This window comes from Pteropus alecto, unplaced genomic scaffold, assembly GCF_000325575.1.
Source record: "Pteropus alecto unplaced genomic scaffold, ASM32557v1 scaffold7, whole genome shotgun sequence".
Classification (NCBI taxonomy): domain Eukaryota; kingdom Metazoa; phylum Chordata; class Mammalia; order Chiroptera; family Pteropodidae; genus Pteropus; species Pteropus alecto.
Genome location: NW_006494614.1, coordinates 1246883 through 1266235, shown reverse-complemented (window position 1 = coordinate 1266235; position 19353 = coordinate 1246883). Strand labels below are relative to the sequence as shown.

Below are 19353 nucleotides of genomic sequence, written 5' to 3'. Positions count from 1 at the left end.
AGTGCAAACTTACGTGTACTTGTCAAAAATTTTGTTTGTCTCAGATCCATCCTGGAGAATATAAAGACACGGAATTGTATCATATGATCTGTACATGTTACAGCATGAATTACACCGCATTTCTCTCTTTGTGTAAATATATCAGAAAAAAAGCAAAAGTGAAGTTTTGAAGTATAAGGGAATGAAAAGAAGAATAATATAATAGAAAAAAAGCAAGAGGAATAACTGAGTCAGCTTGTCTTGAAGTGGCACTCTAAATATTTTATTTCCATTAGTTACAGTATCTACATTTCTAAGATCAGTATAGTCTTTTTTTAATCATCATTGAGCTCTATAATGTAATACATCATATATTATTAACATTTATGACTGTAAGAAATTCTTTAAGTGATTTCTACATGTGTTCAAAGTATAAATGTTACTAGCAAGACACATTGTGTGCCGCCATATAGATATCTCATATATTTTATGCTGCAGGGTTAGAAATCTGTTACAAATTCTAACACTGTCACGCCTCACTATAGTTTTCCGTAGAAAAAAAAAAACTAATATTCTTGTAAACAGTACATTGTGTGATGTAAAATTTGATTGATAATTCCTATATATCATTTCAATATACGGATCGAAAGATTTTCCTACATGTGTATTGATTTTACATGTCAGAAAACCCATGAAAACAACATTATAAAAGGCAATATTTGTTAAAAGGCCACCCACTGCAGCTAACTGGTGTTGAAATTGACTGCAGTCACTGTCTATTTCCTGGGTGTCTTGAGGTTAGAAGTTGATTCCATCAAGGTAAACACCAAGTAATTCGACTTTGTCTGATTACTTGTCTGATGCCTGAACAGCCAGACTTTTTATCCACTTCTTTCCAATGAATTGTTTGGGCCCAGTTACTTCGCTTTCAGGTCAGCCAAGGCATCAGAGACCTCCTCATTAACCTGTACAGAGATGCTCGCTGGTGTGACATTGAGATGAATGTCATATTGCTGGTCCAGGCCAAGGTAGCAGTCGCTCATGAAATACAGTGTGTAGATGTACCTAAAATACAAAAAGAGAGAAAACTGTAAAACTGCCTTTTCAAGCACGGTCATATTTCATTCTTTCAGAATTTTAGTAAGATTCTGCTTACCTTCCAGGTACTTCGGGGGTATAAAAAGAGATGGAAACGTTCTGATGATTTCGAATGTACCCTACTCTTTTCAAAGCAATAAGTTCTCTCTTATCCACTTCTCCCAATATCAAAAACCACCCTTCATCTTTTAATTTGGGAAATCGAGGAGCAACTGCATGGCTGTCTTGCTTTCCCTGTGAACCAGAAAAAAAAAAAAAAAGATAAAGCATTAATAATCTCTAGACTTTCTATACCACTTGGTTGTACTTAAAAGGCTATGGTGTCTTACTTGAAGGCCATAAATCTACACAGTGCAGTATATCTATCTGGGATGTTTTAAATTTCCTAGTTTGGTGTCTTGGATATGTTATCACTATCTTTTTTTCAAAATCTTTAAAACACTACTTTGTGGTTTTAACCACCAGACTATTTTGGCTCATTTAGAACAGAAAGCCCTGAATCTTGATATCAATTTAGTAATTTCTCGCACATTTCTTATAAATGATATTAATATCCCATTTGCAGATGAACAAATTGAAATACAACCATGTTAGTCAAGTCTTCCAAAGACTTATTCACAAGAAACTGATACTTAGGGAAAAAAAGCCAATTAAGACTAGACTTGGAATTTCAAAATAAGCACTATATCATATAAATACCTTCCCCCAACCCAAGAATAAAATGCACATATAAAAGCACCCATTCTAATATGGTAATATTAAAAAGTCCTTTCTCTGAGGAATGGGAAATTATAAGCCAAGCAATTTGTAAGATATATTAATTACCACAATCCAAGATTAGTTATCACCATAATGACAGCACTTGAAGTCTTTATTTTAGATCAGTATTACAAATTATAAGATTATTCTAGCTAATCTTTAGGATAATGACTTTATGGCATAAAATGTACTAATAATGACACGTTCTAATAATGACATGTTCTCAATCCAACTTCACTCAATATTCTAGAGAGAGATGTTTCACTTAAGGCATTTTAAAAATGCCTTAAGTGAAATACAGCGAGTAATGTATTTTTACAGTATTTAGAAACAAAATTTAGAGTTCTGGCATGATTGAATCCAATTTTTAAGTCATAATATTAAGATAAAAAAACTTCATTTTTCCCCATGATTTTATCTGAATCAATGTTTATTACTATTTTTTTTTTGGTATGTTGGGATATATTAAGTCATCTAAAAATGCTCATATTAAAGCCACTGAAATGCTTGAGGCCAATCAGTTCATACTTCTACAAAGTGATCTTTAGAATTAGAAGTCAAATGTGATGAGACCTGAAGGCACAGTACTGAAAAGATGTTGTAACAATAGAAAGTTACTGACCATTTTACGTGCGAAAACAGAGGAGACAGTACTAATGAACGACAACCTCACTCCTGTGGGCTTATTCTAGATATAGAAAAGCCCTGGACTCCACTGGGCTAAAGAGGAAATAAATTCTTTTTTATTTCAATTATTATGGTACTAAAACCCAATCTGCTCACCTGTTATGTACTAATAGTCTCAGAGGTCCAAATAATTAAGTTTGATTAATTTTGTCACAGGCAACAGAAAAAAGCACAGTAATTTAAAATAAAAATACTGTAAATTTTTGCCCTGTATGAACATTGACAAAGCTTTCTCATATGCATTATAATGAAGGAAGCAGGCAAATGTAGCAACTGAGGTGCAGAAAAGCTTAGTGTCTTATTCAAATGCATGGAGCAAAGTGGTAAAGCTTTGCTTTCCTCTATATCTAGCCCAGTGTGGCTCCTGTATAACCAAGCGCTTCTAGGGCAGTGCTTCTCAAACTTTAATGTCCTTAAAAAGTCATTTGTGGTGCTGGGGTAAAAGTACATATTCTGAGGTCCCTCCCCCTGAGATTCTGATCAGTCTGGAGGAGGGCCAAGGAATCTGCACTCTAAAAGACACTCCTGGATATTATGCTGGATGGAGTCTTTGGCCATATTTTGAGAACGGCACTCCTGGCAACATATTATCATGTAAGGTGGATATTCTGGGGTTGAAACATGGCACATGGGGAGAAGTGACATAATTTCAGAAGGTGGACTTGCGGCTTAAGGCCAGTTGAGAAAGAGGGATTCATGAATGACACGAACACATTAGTAATGTAAAAGATATGTGTGTGGTAGCGCATGTTGGTATCTGGTGTGAAGCATTTGAGACTGGAAACCAAATACTATACCTTGTGGAACCCAATGTGGGCTCTCTGCAAGCTGACTTGAAGCACATACTCTTGATCAGCATGCAATTTGATCCATCTGTTGTCGTTTCGTTTGTCTGAGGTCAGAGTTGTGATAGAGAGTTCACTATGTCCTTCCACAGAGTCATCCCACCAGCCTTTAACACTTAAGCCAACATCTATCACTGGCAAGCGAGATATGAAATTCCATGCCTGAATAAAAAAATGAAAGAAAAGATGATAAAGAAATGGTTAATTTGAATGCAGTGATCAACTAGGAAATAGTGTACTTAAAAAAAAAAATCTTTGTTTTGATTACGTCTGGATTCAATGTAGTTGTAAGAAATAATACGAAAAGGTCCTATGTATCATTTCTCCAGTTTCTTTCAATGGAAGCATTTTTCAAAATTAAATACATTATTAATACCAGGATATTAACATTGATACAATCCATAGCTCTTGTTCAGATATTCCAGTTTTTCTTGTATTTATTTATGTGCAAAAATAGTGTGCTTTTAGTCTTTATAGTTCAAAGTCCTTTCAAAAGCGACTAAAAAAGAATTAATCATTATCTAAACTTGTGACCATATTATTGTAAATCTTTCCTCGATACTGAGTGGCTACTGATTATACTAAAAAATAAGTTTAAAAAAATGTTTGCTGTTGAGCTGGTTTGTTTTCGAGAAATATCTATTCTAATATTTATTGACTTCTAAGGTAGAGGGCATTACTTGGAGATATAAAAGTAAATTAAAAAATGTGATGCAATTGTTGACGTCAGTCAGCATCATCCATTGATGACTTACTGTACAAAATGTTTTTTTTTTTTTTGGTCCATATTCCAAATTTATTCTGAAAGGAAAACATTTCTACATTTCTGTATATCATAAAGAACCTTATAAGTCTAGGGTTCCTTCTAGAAACAAATAATACTTTTAATATTAAAGTTATCAAATAAAATGAACATATTAAAAGGATAGAGAATATTTTACCAATTTTATTCTTATTCTTTAAATTGAAAGATATTTGTAAAAAATCTATATGCAAATAGTAACTGCTCATCTTTGTTAAATGAATGAATTCCCAAATCTATGGAAAGAATGTAACAAGATAAACTTGATGTCCTCAGATAATTAACTGTCACCTTTTTCTATCATTTACAATTACGTGGCACTATCACTATCAGTCAAGAAAACTTCTCAATATATTGGTTGTTTTATCAGTTGTTCCCTTCTGTTAGTTTTTAAAAGTACACGAATACTTTAGTTTTGGTTTTCCTTTTATTTCTTTAATATATACTATACATTTGCTTATAGGCTTTGATTTCCTATTTGCTAAGACTTTAGTGCTGCTGAGTATACCTAATTGAAATGAAGTAGCCCTGATGAATCAAACTACCCCTTAGGAATTAAAAAAATGTAAATCCAATGCAAATTTTCAATCCAACTCCAATCCTATAACTTGTCTTGTGAATCTGAAATTATGTGTGAAATAGATCTTGAAATAGTCAAGCCACAGAATGTTCTACACTGTGCTTCAAGGTAACAAATGATGGCTTCTCCCTTGCTAGAACTAATAGTTACCAAGTATAGAAGCTATACCACTCGATGTTCTTCTAAGACTGACCAGAGTGCAAGAGTGATAAGGAGGCACTTAAATACACAACTTTTGTAAAGCATTTAAATTTGTGAGACAACACAAGTAACATTTACCACATGAACCAAGCCTTCCTGTTTCTTTACTTGTACCATTAAATTAGTTACTAATATATATTTTCAGTTATTAGCGACTGGTTGAGATTTTACTTTACAAAGCCTCCAAAAGTCACATCTGGCATATATATCTATATATCTATATATCTATATCCTTTTTGTAGCACTTAATATTATTATTTTTCATCTTCAATGTGTACACATATATTTGTTGGGGGTGTGTGTACACACACACACACATATGTATATAAAACATGAGCTATTTTTACAGAAACTGCTAAGACATTTCAGTACCAGCCAAACATATTTATCTGAGGATTAATCTTCATCTATTGAATCAGGCAAGAGCACTGCCATGCATACAATTATTTAATTAGCAGCCAAATCCTCTGCCAGTCAGCAGCCGTTCCAGGCATACTGATGGGGTAGAAGATGCAAATCTCACAGTCGTACTGCTTTTTCTCATTACTACTGCAATTAGCACTTAAATTGATGCTTTAAACATACTAATTTCTGGAATAATTCAGGATTTGTATGTTACCTGGGATCGCCTCACTGCAGAGCCAACACCAGATTGCTCTGCAAATTGAAGCACTTTTGAGCCAAATAACCATCATCATATCAGACTGAGCCAATTTGCATTTGGTTTTAAAGATAACAGAATGGCAATTTATGCAAATAAATTAAGTAAGTTTACTTCTGAGTTCTCCCTGAACTAATTATAACAATGTTCTAATTTTTCATCACATCTAAAACTTGGCTTGAAATCAATGTATGCTATGTTGGAAATCTGTTGTTGCTAACGGAAGCCTTGTTTTGATTTAAATATATTGCTTTTATTCATAATTTTGATGGTAATTTAGTTAGAAAGGTAGGCACTTATTATGAATATTTAAATAGTTTTTGGTGCCAATTTTGGGTTCAACAGAAATTGAACAATCAGACTTTAATGCCTGTTATATTTTTTCCAAGTCTTGTTCAAAAATAAGTTCTACTGGAAAAAAATGACATGGTTTAGAAGTTTATTTTAATACCTGTATTTGCAAGTCAATATGTTAATTATGTTGCAAATCCTGAATGTTTACTTTGACATGTTTAGGGTAAAATTGCTTAAGACTTAAAAGTCTAGATATGCCAAATATTTCTGGCATCATTCATTCATATTTTGGCCTTTCCAAGGAAGGTTTGGAGAGATGACCTATATTGTCTTTCACAACATAGATTTAGCTTTTTATGTAAGTTACGTGGTATGTAAGTGAGGAGTTTATCTGAAGGAATATTTCAGAATTTAGTTACAATAAAATGATTATAATAAGGGTGGGGGTATACAAAAGTAACTGAGGGAACTGCATGGAAATATACTCAAGTGTTAAAAAAAAGAAGAACGACCCTGAAGAAATGAGAAGCGCTCCTGGGTAATGCAGCTTAGTGATGGACAAGCTATAGCAGATCTTCTCAGCAAGCTCCTAAAACAACTTTGAATAATGCCAATGTTACTACTAATTATTGTAACTGTCATTATTTTTAACATCATTTATGGAGCTGTTATTCCATACCAGAAACTGCATAAAGTAGTTTACATAATAATATCTTGCTTAATTTTTACAAGAACTTCATGAAACAGGTATAAGGTTTTCACGTTCATAATCACGGTTAGGAAGTGGTGGACAGATTTTAAATCCAGGTGAGTCTGACCCCAGTAACCAATGCTCTAAGTTAGAAAATTCCTGGTATAAGTTCCCAGACAGAGTCAGGGAGCTCTAAACATGGAAGGGATGGCCTTACCTGCTTCATTTTTGCGTCTGGTAGCTCATTATCTATCATGGAGATGAACACCTGGTCTTTCCCACCACAGGCATGGATCAGTTCGGGAAGGCACTCTATGAAGCCATGGCAGCCAGCACGTGGGCCCTTTATAGTTGGGCTCCATTTCCTAAGAAATAATATTAATACCAATCAGATAATTTTTTTCATAGTCCAGGTGAGATTTTTTGATAATGATCACTTATAAAATTGTAACAGTTTAAAAAAATTAAGATTGCTGCAAACTTTAAAGGCCTTTGTTGCTAAGTTTCAAAATTAGCCAGCCTTCTCTAAGGTATCAATCCAAGGTACTATCACCATCACTATATAAAATGTGTAAGTCATGTGAGTTCAGTCGATACTTAGGGTTCACAGACAGTGGGTATCTTTCTATAAGAAGGTACTAATGTGCACTATTGCTTCTATGTGGATAAAGTACTGACTGGAGCCCTGATGTGTTTTTAATGAATGCAGCTAAGTGACTCTGATATAATTACTTGAATAAAGTTTTCATTGCAAGTTGTTGGGAACACACAATTAAAAGTACATTCTGGAAATCTGTGAGATTTCCAAATAGTGCCAGATCCCTAGGAATGTAATCCACCTAAATCTTACTCTCTACTGAAACATATAATTAAAATTATATGAATATAGCACTTTTCAGGGTAACAGTAAAGAACTGGATCAAATCTCCTAGGCCCCAGCAGCTTCCATAACAGACCTGCGTGCTGTGTCGGAGTAGTATCCTTATGTGGCTGCTTTACTGATGAAACCCAACTCTCGTAACTCTTAGTATCATTGGAAGGGTTCCTAAAACTGAGCTGCAGACATATGAGGTCTCTGCCTTCTCCCTCGTGCCACCTGCTGCTGGTGTGGCTCACTCTCTGAATGTGCCTTTTAGTTTCCAGGGACATCCCCTGGTGGGGACTCAGCACCATGGAAACAACTGCTCTGGAACCCACTTGAGACAAATTGAGGGACTTTCCTGAGGAGACCTCATGGATTTTGAGGATCTGGTTAGCATCTGTATCTAGGTGCGTCAAATGATGGCCACTCCTAGTCCAGCTGACAAGAGGTAGAGGGTGCATGATAGCAACCTGCAGCCAGATTGTTTTGCTTGTCTACACGACTATGAACCAACATTTCGGCTGCAAAGAATCTCTCAACCTGGTGTGAAATATAGAAACATTTTCATTTCAACATTGCCAAACTTGCTTGTAAAATGTACTGTTTTTTTTCCTTGCTAAAATATTTGCAGCCATGTATATAGGACCTAAAGGTTAGATAATTTGACAATAATTTAAACTCATCTTTTAAGTACAGATTCTACCTTGAGCTACGTGTATATAAAACTACCCAGTTTTAGACATTTTGCAGATGCACAATTTACCTTTGACAATGGATTTCAGATCCCTTACATCCATTCTGCAATAACAGAAATTTATTTTGCTTGAGATCACAAAGCACTTTAACATCTTTTAAAATGAAGGTTGATATTGTAAAGGAATAAACACACTTAAAATAGAAATGTATCCTGCGTTGCAAGTGGAAAACAATTTAATAGAAGGTTGAAATGAACTATGGTTTAGCTTGGGACAGATGATCGAATTCCAAGTAAGAATGTAACATCCCTAGGCCATGTCTACCTCTGGGAAACAGAGGAATTTTCACTGCTAAAAAAAAAAAAAGAAAGAGAAAAAGAAAAAGAAAACGAAAAAAATCAATATTCTAGGCACAAGCTGAAAATCAAGGGACCACAAATATAAAGAAAATAATTTTTTGAAACAAAAACCAATCATGTTGAAAATTAAGACAATTACCTGAAAATATGAAGATGGTGATGCTCTATGTTTGGTATTGTAAGAAGAGAAGAGTCTTTTAACCACCGACCCTGGATCACCATCTGAATTAGACTGGTGACATTCAGGACAGTCACCAGCCAGCCCTGGTTTGCAGCCACATCCAGCATTGCCTGAACAGGGAAAATGCACAGGTTACAAGAATATCATGGCACTTGTCCTCCCCACTGTGGATCTGATGTCTGCTTTAACAACGACAATAAAAAAAAAAAAAACCCAAACCAAGCATTATACCTTTAAATTACTATTGATTAAAATAGAAACCAGAAAATAGCATTTATTGTACAGTATGTCCTACAAAGTGCTAAATATTTAGCTTTTTTAGGGCAGCAAAGATAGCCAGATAATGCTGGTACCCACTATTAAAACAAAGAAAAACTCAGTGTACTTTGAGAGCAAATACCTATATAATTCACTGTATCAAGGGCATTAGCAGCCGTGTTTAAAGAGTAAATCTCAGGTTGTCTTTTCCAAATTTAAAATCAATAGTGGTAAGGCGACAGGAGGTATCCTTGCCAAAAAATTTATTTTTCCCAAAGACTAAAGACAGAGCCCTGGTTTTCAATGAAAATAATATACCACACACTAGCAAAGGGGGCCACTGCCAGTGATGCATGTGGAATGAGGAGAAGCTATTCGTATTAGTCTATACATTTAATCTAATGTTTTATGGACAAACAAATGCTGCATTTGCTTAAGGCAAAACTAAACAGTGAAATCTTATTTAAACAAAGGAGAAGTTTACACAGGCAAAGCTATTTCAATTAAATTAGATTCTGGAGAATGCTGACTTAAAGACACATAAGTTAATATCATGATCACAGGCAACTACTTTATACAGTTTTAGGAGTGTCCTCTCTTGTTTTGGGAAATGAAAAGATGAAGGTATGAAATATATGATGTACTTCGTAAATGCTTAAAATGACACTTTCATAGTATCATAAATATCTCACCAACAATAAAATATTTAAAAAGTGTTATATAAAATTATTAGAAAATTTTTATAAATAATTTTTAAGGTATATCATTTTAGTGAAATGAATTTAACAGCCATACTACTTAGTACTATTGAGGCAGACACACTTTCCTTCTAAGTTTTGAATTTCCTATTCTGTGTCCCCTAATTTACAAATAGTAAACTAGTTTTAAAAGCATTTGGCTAAGCTAATCTGTGGTCTTTTCAAATCCATTACAGGGAAATGGATCGATGTTTCTGGATAGCATAGTTAATGTGAAAGAATTGTCAAACTGGTCTTTAGCACCCATGAGTCTACGAATTATACATCGTAAAGCCTGAGTATTGGTACAATAGATATATGTATGTATACGTGTGTATATCACTGTATACATGTATAAATGTACATTTGTATAAATCTAGAGAAAATCCACTTCTATTCTTCCTATTTCTCTGCAGAGCTGATTCAAATGCTGCCTTTCTTTGTATGAGACAAGGCAAGTCATGAACACCACTCAGATAAAATAAAAGTGGATTAGTTCACAAGTCACAACTCTTGAGTTCTGTAAGGGAAGAGAAAAGGAAAAGAGAAATTAATTATATCTAATCCAGTATCATGATGATATTAGAAGTTGTAATGTGGAGTAACTACAGTGATTTTACTTGTGATTTTATATTACAACTTGACTGGAAATAAATTCCAGACCAAAAAGCTCACATACTAGAAGAGTTGGATGGATGAACCATATGTTTTTAACTTTGAAGTTTTCATGATGAAGTTGAAAGATTTCATAAAATTTATGAGAGTCCCCCACAATTTTTCATTGTATGATCCAGATGTGAAAATGTAAAAAATCATGCAAAGTGATTGCTCACATGAAGTAAATGAAAAGCCATATCATGAATTGAAAACTATTCTTTATCTTGTTTTAATTTAGAGAAAAGGCAGGTGAGGAGATCAAGAATCTGGGACAATAAAAGGTCCTGTGACTGCTCAAATGTGGTGAACCAAGCGTTGCTCATCTCTGCTCAATCGCTCCCTAGTCTGTCCGTTTTCTTTGACTCCCCTCCCCCACCACTGCCTTAGTGCAGGCCCTTACCAACTCTCACCTGAAATATTATCCACACCCCTTTATTTTCATTCTCATCTAATTTTTCTTCAATCCATATTTTATAATGTTACCAAAGTAAATTTTTACAGAAGTAAAACTGTCATTCCTCCGTTTAAATTTCTTCAATAGCTTCACACTGTGTAGCGGACAAAAGCTAACACTTCTCTGCACGCCAGTCAATGAATGCCCTATGACCTCTCTGGTCCTGGCATATCACTCTGGCCCCTTCTGATAGCAGTACTAAATTACTGCTATTTCCCCACATTTGTCCTTACTTAATGTTTTCTTTTTACAAGTGCTGCTCCCTCTACTTCATCTACCTGGGAAATTCCTGTTCATCCTTCGAGTCTAGCTCAAATGCTGCTTCTTACTGTGACATCTCCCTGATTCTTCCAGAAGAATTGTAGGTACTTCTCTTATACATTTGCTGCTCTTGACACATGACACCATTATCCTATTGTTCTTCTTTGTTTACACAGCTTCCCTTTAAACTATAGACTCCCTGATAGCAAGAATCTGGAAATATTCTGTCACTCTAGCCCTAGTGTAGTGCACTGAAAAAATACTCATTTTATGAAAGAATATTAGTAAAAATCCAATTACAACAATTATAACAACATTCTGCTTAAGTTATTGCACATCTGCCAAAGGCAGTATAGTATAGGGGAAAAAAATTACAAGCTTTGACGTCACACATAAGTTTGAATCCAAATATAGTCCCACTTACTATGCATAAATTTGGGAAAATCAACCAAATCCTACTATGCTAGATTTCTCATTTTTAGAAGTGGTATCATACCTCCTTATAGGGGTGCTATGAGGGTAAAATGAGATAAACTACTAGGTAGGGTATATAATATATTGCTTGGAACACAGATCTCAATAAAAAGCTGCCTATTTTTAAAGTTCTTCCATGACAAAATGAAAAGAACATTGTAAAACAATCCATTCTTTCTAACAGGGACTTCCTTTGGGCCTTTGGTGTTAATTTCTGCACTGAGGGACAGGGCACGTGCAAAGTTGGGAGAAGATGTATAGAAAAGGCAGAACAGTTCTTCAGGAGAGGAGAGCAATCACAAAAAAGCCAGGGGACAAAGCCAAAGACAGGCCCTGCGGTTCAGGACAAACTAGAGAATGTGGGCTTGGTTCTCAGTTTGAGTGGGCAAGCCTATGTTACTATTTAGAGGTACATACCAAGGGGCTAAGGCCAAGGAATGGTCCAGATAAAGAGGCTTGTGGGCCCTGACAGCTTGCACCAACATACCTCTGCACGGCTGAGCCTGCGATGGACTCCCTGTGTCTCACTATCTTTTATAGCAGTCTTCCTGGTAGGTAAGGACTGATGTGCTCTTCCCTAGAGTGAGGCTGGCTTTGGTAACAGCTAGAAAATATGGCTCAGTTCCCCAAGGCACTTCAAAGTCCTTTGCAGAGATCTAACACTCAACAACAAAAGGTTGTTTTAGTACACTGAGGAGAAATAACTCTGGGCTTTCTTTACTAGCTTAGTGTCAATATTAGGCAAACATTCAACCGCCCTTTACCTCTTATCTACTTTCTACTTGGCGTGCTACCTACTAGGCAAAGCTAGGATGATTCTAAGTACAGAGGAAACGTGGATGGGGGCTGACTCTGTGCATGAGACTTTCTCCAACTAAGTGGAATCAATTTTAATTGATTGTTAATTCAGAATTCTTTGTCATGTCCAGTTGTGACAGAATGGAAGTATGATTTATAGTACTGTGTTTATAAAATTATCTACATTTAAAATCTTATAATTAATACAAACTGTGAGGCTGTTATGTATTTATAGAAGATCAGGTGATGAGTTTGGTTTTGAACACATTTTAACTGAGGTGCCACATGAAACCATGTGAGAAGTCCAGGTTAAAATGAGCTCTGGAAAAAAGAGTATGGGCTAGGAGTGTGGACTTAGAAATCCTGGGCACAAAGTAGGCAGCCAAAAAGAGTTAAAATGAACAGCTTTAGAGCAGAGCTGAGAATAACGAAGTGGGGGTTACCTGGAAATGAGATATGGAAATGGAAAGGCAGGAAAGGATAAATGATGAGGGCATCTAACATACCCTTGGGGCACTACTGAAATAATAATGAGTCACTTGTTAAGTGTATACTATTTGTTAAACACTCTGCTAACCATTTTATGTAAGTTACTGAATTTAAACCCATTTTACAGATGAAGACATTGTGGCTCAGAGGGGTAAAAACAAACAAACAAACAAACATGCTTGCCTAAGGCTACATAGTTCTGGTGAATGGGTGTAGCTGGGATTAACATTCTGAGGAGCTTGATTCTGAAGTGCATGCTTTTAACCAATATAGGATGCAGGGATGGTTGTGTGGAATTCCAGTGGGGTCTGGTATTAGAATAGAAGATCCTACGATGAATGTGCTACTAGATAAAATGGAACTCCGAAAAACTCTCTTGAAAAGATATTGCACAAAACAGACAATACGTTTGGATGAAGTAAGTATAAACAGACATATGACTCAGGAATACTTGATACTGATTTGAAGGAGACATTATATAATAGAAAGAGACCCTCACAGCTTAGATAGAGTTCTGTTTATTTAACTGTTAAGTATAAACAGACATATGACTCAGGAATACTTGATACTGATTTGAAGGTGACATGGTATACTAGAAAGAGACTTGCCCTCACAGCTTAGAGTGCTGTGCCTTTAACTGTAAGACCTTACGTAAATCACTTAACCACTGATACTCATTCTTCTCATCTGAAAAATCAAGGAGATTGATTAAGCTTGCGTCTACCTTCTGTAAACTTTAATCTTTTATCAATAAAATGCCAACATACTCATACTGCATTATTAGTTATTATTATAAAATAATATCACTTTCTGTCTTTCCAGGTGGACTGTAATATCCTTGAAGTCAGAGGCAGGAAAACCTAAATCAAAAAAGAAGGTAGCATATAGTAAGCACAGAATAAGCTGCAGACAAGAAAGAGGAAGATGAGGTTTCTGCTGCCGGGTGTGTGGGCAAGGCTTTGCAGAAAAGAGAGGCTTCAGCTAGTCACTGAAGACCTCACACACACAGTCATTGGAAAGAGAGAGAAGACTTGAAGTGAAGAGAATGACCACTGATAGCACTGCACTCACTGAGACACACGGTACAGGGTCTCAATCATCTCTGTAAGTTGGAAGTGATTCTCTTGCTGAGAAGACACTGTAAAGGAGCAGGGGAAGATTTGTAATAAGTACTGGGGGGAATTAATGATGTGAATAAAAACCAGCACAGCAGTGAGTTTCAATAGCATGGCTTTGAAACAATAACTATAGAAATTATTAGAAACAATAACTATAGAAATTATTAGAAACAATCAGAAATTATAGAAACAGCTAGCAATGTTTTGTGATTGTTTCCAGCAATATCTTCAAGACATTGATAGTAAAACATAACATGGATAAAAGAAGCAGGAATCTGAGAAGAAAGATGTGGTTGGAGAGACCTGCAGAGACAGACTTTTTTATTGAAGAAATATGAAGAATGAGCTGGTTCAGGAACTTCAGAGGGAATGTAGAAATGTTGTGGTGTGTGTGTCTGCCTATGTCGGACTGAGAGGCAAGAGAGGGAAGGAGTGAGGAAGAATGGAGAGATGAATGAGGAGAGAGGGAAGGGTAAAAAACAAAGAGAAGTACACAGAGAATACACATCCCAGACCTCATCCTCATATGAAATTTATGGAAAACTCAAGAGCTTCTGAATTATTTGGCTTTATGCAAAGGTAAAACAATGACCACTACCACCATCACAAACAAAACAAAACAAAACAAACAAAACGACCCCATGTCTAACCCTCACTAACAAAAAGAATTAAAGTTTAGAAAATGGGCAACCTCTTAAATTTTTTAGACTGTAAGGATGCTGAAGCCAAAGCCATGCTTTATGACTTGAATAGACCTCATGTTCTCAAAATTTATTTTGAATCGATTTCAAGAATTCCCTAAGTTTATCAGGCTTGGTCTTAGCATTTAAATTCAACCATATTTTCATAGTGGTGTTACTATTTCAGCAAAGGATAGATTTATCCAAATCTACATTTATTTTTCTTATTTTTTGCTACTGTAGATTATACTTATAAATGCAAGCTTACAACATCTCTGTATTTTATATCAAATAAAGTAAACTTCATTAAATTATTGTGAAACAGTGAATTATATAGTTAAAAGTCAAACTGTATAGACATTATCTCATATTTGGTCTGATAAAAATATCTGTATAGTAGTACATGGATTATAAAAATGTTTAATAAATAGCTCTCATTTAATCCTTAAAATACAAGTATAAGGTAGGCATTAGTACTATTCCCTCTCCACAGATGGAGAAACTGAGGTTCATAGAAGCTTAGTGACTGGATATTTACACTGATAAAAAGTGATAAAGTGAAGATTTAAACTTGGTTTTCCAATTTTATATATGTGCTCATTATACTATACTGTACTACCTCTGAGTGATTTACATATATCCTGTCTTGTTTCAAGAAGGATTTAAAGTGGTTTACATCTGTCCTTTCCCCCTACATAACAAAAAAAAAATATTGCAGACAAAATTATTAGGTGTTTAATTGTCTCTGAAAAAATTTTGTCAATACAAATGTTGAAAACCTATTTTTAATCTACCATTTGGTTATAACTACATCTTAATGTTCGATGTATAACCATTAAATATCTTTTCAAACACAATTAAATTCTGGATTTAAATAATCCAAGGGTAAAACAGGAACTCTGAGCACTGTGACCACCAATTACGTCAACTTCATTGCAAGGAAACAGAATTTCTGGCTTAGGACGTTAAAAGAAAAACTATGTCATTCAATGTATATCAAGAGGTACATTCTCAGGTGGATAAGAAGATGTAGCTCTAAGGTCCATTATTAAAACATATCTAAACTTCAGTTTAAAAAGTCTGTGAATGACGACGCAATATACAATGTAGGAAATATAGTCCATAATATTGTAATTAACTTTGGTGCCAGAAGATTACTAGAACTGTCGTGGTGATCACTTTGTAAGGTATATAGGTGTCGAGTGACAATGCCGTACACCTGAAACTAATATATATCAATTGTACTTTAATTAAAAAAAAGACAAAAAAAACACCAAAATGAAAAGTCTGTGAATTTAGTCCTCGATATCTTCAAGACTCTGTGGCTGTAGTGTGTACATATAGAGAGTACAGATGATGTTCCAGTCTCTCTATCCCTCTCAGCGTGTTGATGACTTGCACCCTCTCTTTTTCCTCCTTGTGTTCTTTTTCCTTCTCAAAGATCCTTTTCTCTTTTTCCTCACATCTCCTGATAATCGTCCTAATGAATCTAGTGACAGTGTAGGGATTACGACAACCACACGAAAATAGTGTCATGACAAAGGTTGAAACGGTTAGATTACGTTCCTACTTCTGTTCAAATTAAATGACATAAAGATAACATACTATCAGAGTTTTGGAAATAGATTTACTTAGTCCAGAATGAGAAAAAAAAAGATTTTCATTAATTTATAAAATTCAAGTTGTTATTTATGGAATGTCACGGGAGTGCCAAATACCATAGAAAGGTCACCAAAAATAATGGAAGTCTGAGAAATTGAAAGCCAAGAGGGGCCAAAGGAGACATAACCACTAAATGTAATGTGGAATCTTAAGTAAGATCTTAGAATAGAAAAAGGATATTAAGTAAACTGGCATTCTGAATATGTTCCTTAGTTAATAAAAATGTATCAATATCAATCAGCTTGTCGATTGTGACAAATGTATCATATTAACATAAGAGGCTAATAACAGAGGAAAACTGGGTGGGGGATATATAGAAACTCTCTGATCTATCTTTGCAACTTTTCTTTAAATCTAAAACAATTCTAAAATATAAACTATGGAAATTCATCCCAGGCAGCCTGTTAAAACATTAGTTGTTAGACATCTGCTAGGAAATAAACTATTTAGTTCAAGAGCTCCCAGAAGTTTTACAATGATGGGAAAACCTGAAAAAAGCTTTCTTGGCAGAAAGGCACACTCCTTTAAAGGTTCAGGTCAGTTGTAAGTAATGATACAATATTTTGTCAATAATTAAAATGTTTTAAGTACATTTATAAGAATCTTTTTCAATAGCAACAGTTGTTCACAGTAACTTTCTCCTGAACTTTTACCCCCAGAAGGTTAGCATTCAGGAAGCTCAGCTGCTGTCTAACAAACTTAATTAATCAAAAAGTCATTTCCGAGCTGTAACTATGAGTAAAAGCGCTTCAAGTGCGCTAGCAAGCCTACAAGTTAATCAAAATGCTAATGCAGTACAAATTAAAGTTGTGATTAACATTTCACAGTAGCTGCTTAAGTGAATTGATCACACAAATGGGTTAAGCATTACTCATTTCCTACAGCCCCAACCGGGAAAAGGGTTGTTATGTGGGTATGAGGAGAGGAGCTGGGGGTAGAAGGATTCTTCATAATAGCATCATATCATCAATAAACCGTCACCAAATTGTCATACAAAAGCTTACAGGTAGAGTCACCCAGGGGGAAACAGCCTTCCAAATTACATTATAGTCCTTGAAGGGAGATTGCCTATAAATCCACAAGAGTAAGTAAAGGTGTTTAACACCTCAAAACCCACACATTTGTGTTAGTTTTGGAAATGCTGAATGCAGCAGCTCTCTGTTGCTTCTGGAGTGGGGTGGCGCTTTGTTTTAGGTGGTGTTTTGGGTGTTCTACTGGGGAATTAAAATGCAATTTTGATACTGGATGATGAATCTGCACCATAGTGTGATCTTTGTTTTTAAGTATTCATCCATTAATAAAACTTCACCGGGCTCCTATGGCAAGATGTGAGCTCTGGCAGTCTGGCCAGGAAAGCAGCCTGAATTAGACTCCCCCGCCTCTATGAATTTGATAAGGTCACACTAATGTTTACAACAGACTACATTTGTTGGTAGACAGTTCAGATTTGGCAGATAATCTTAAAAACAATGTGAGAATCCACACTTAATAAATCTCCCTTTTCGATCCTCTCCTAAGAAAGAACTAAAAAGGAAAAAGTGAAATATTTATTCATTGTTTACCCATGATATATTGAGATCTACGATGTGCCAAGAATCATGCCCCAGTCACCTTAACAGTCAGTGGCATTATAAATAGTTATTGATAAGGTTCCAGCATACCTTGGATGACACAAAATCCTCCAAATGTATGCTCATAGAGTTACTACTCCTTGAAACATATATATTCAAAACCTTAATGTGAGTTTCATTTTAGGATTTTTCAAAGACTGAAGGTACAGAAATTAACTCTTCAAATTGTGGACTGCAAACATGTATAATTCAATTTTGGAAGTCTAAAAATTATTGATTTTTATATATATATAATTCACCCATCTTTTTCTCAAAATAATTTGAAGATGCTTTCTGAAGCCTATTGTGCTATATTCTCCACTTAAAGATAATCTTTTCATTTGGTCTAACTATAAGCATTTAAAAATGTGAAAGGATTCAACTAAGACTATATAGAAGACTTTACCTACCATTTGTTATATCAAAATATTTCTTATAAGTAATAGATTAAGGATTTGACCAAGTACTTCTTTTGTTAAGCTTGGCAATATCTGGACTATTTTCACTGCTAACTGTATTTGACTCTATGATTCTAAAACTTGTTCATTTAATTGACACTGACATTCTTCATTGGAAACCCACTGAGCCTGTGCTTATTGTACCCAAAGGTAAACACTCCTCAAAGGTTACGTTAGCCTTGCTCCATGGTAGTTCTATCTCCTGGCATTATCAAATATTCCTATGCTTTTTAATCTACTACAAATGGGAATCACTTGTTAATAGATCCAGCTGCAGTCATAGTATTTCTCAGTTAAAAGAATTAGGTCTATGAAAAATATCATTGTATTAAGATATATATATATATATCTTAAGTTTATCAGTTAAAATACTTTTAAAAATAGATTGAAGATGCAATGTGTTTACAGAATAGCTGATGGTTATAGAAAAAATATAATACTAGTTATTTGAAATATAATACACTTTATCAGAAATTGTTAGAGATACAGAGGGCATATTGTTTTGAAGTTGGGGCACAATGACAACCCCACCAATAAACTTTGAACGATTTGTTTTTGCAGATTTAAGAAGATTCTCTGAATGAAGGAAAGTATACAAATCTAATTCATTTATTCATATATGTAGCTTGTTAATTTTTGACTAGTACTTTTTGTGACAATTGATCAAGCCTATTAGACCACATTACTGTGAGTAGTAGATGAACTACACATTATCCCACGTGTGAAAGAGAAGAAAAACTGGAATCTCAGTAGTTCAAAAAGACTTGGGCATTAAGGAAAATAATATAAAATGACAGATTCTATTAAAGTTAGATGCAAGAATTTACAAAACAATGGAAACTTACCTAGCAGAACATAGCTCCTTAAAGGTCTTTTTAGGCACTAGATCACATAGGTTATCATCAAGCTAGGTACCCTGGTTTACCTTTGCCTACTTCCATTTGGGCAATGGGACATGCTTTCAATCTATATAAACATGTGTTTTGGTATGCAGAATACAGAA

General features: G+C 34.9%; 1 protein-coding gene across 1 annotated transcript in view; it reads right to left on the bottom strand.

Annotated features, from left to right (window-relative positions):
* Nucleotides 1-238: 238 nt before the first annotated feature.
* ASCC3 (activating signal cointegrator 1 complex subunit 3) overlaps nucleotides 239-19353 on the bottom strand; it is a 259616-nt gene continuing 240501 nt past the window's right edge. The window contains exons 41-45 of the mRNA XM_006926271.3: nucleotides 8653-8804; nucleotides 6815-6962; nucleotides 3321-3530; nucleotides 1136-1311; nucleotides 239-1044 (exon numbers count right to left, since the gene is read on the bottom strand). Coding sequence (XP_006926333.1) covers nucleotides 897-1044; nucleotides 1136-1311; nucleotides 3321-3530; nucleotides 6815-6962; nucleotides 8653-8804 — 834 coding nt within the window. The 3' untranslated portion in view covers nucleotides 239-896. The remainder of the gene's footprint in view (nucleotides 1045-1135; nucleotides 1312-3320; nucleotides 3531-6814; nucleotides 6963-8652; nucleotides 8805-19353) is intronic.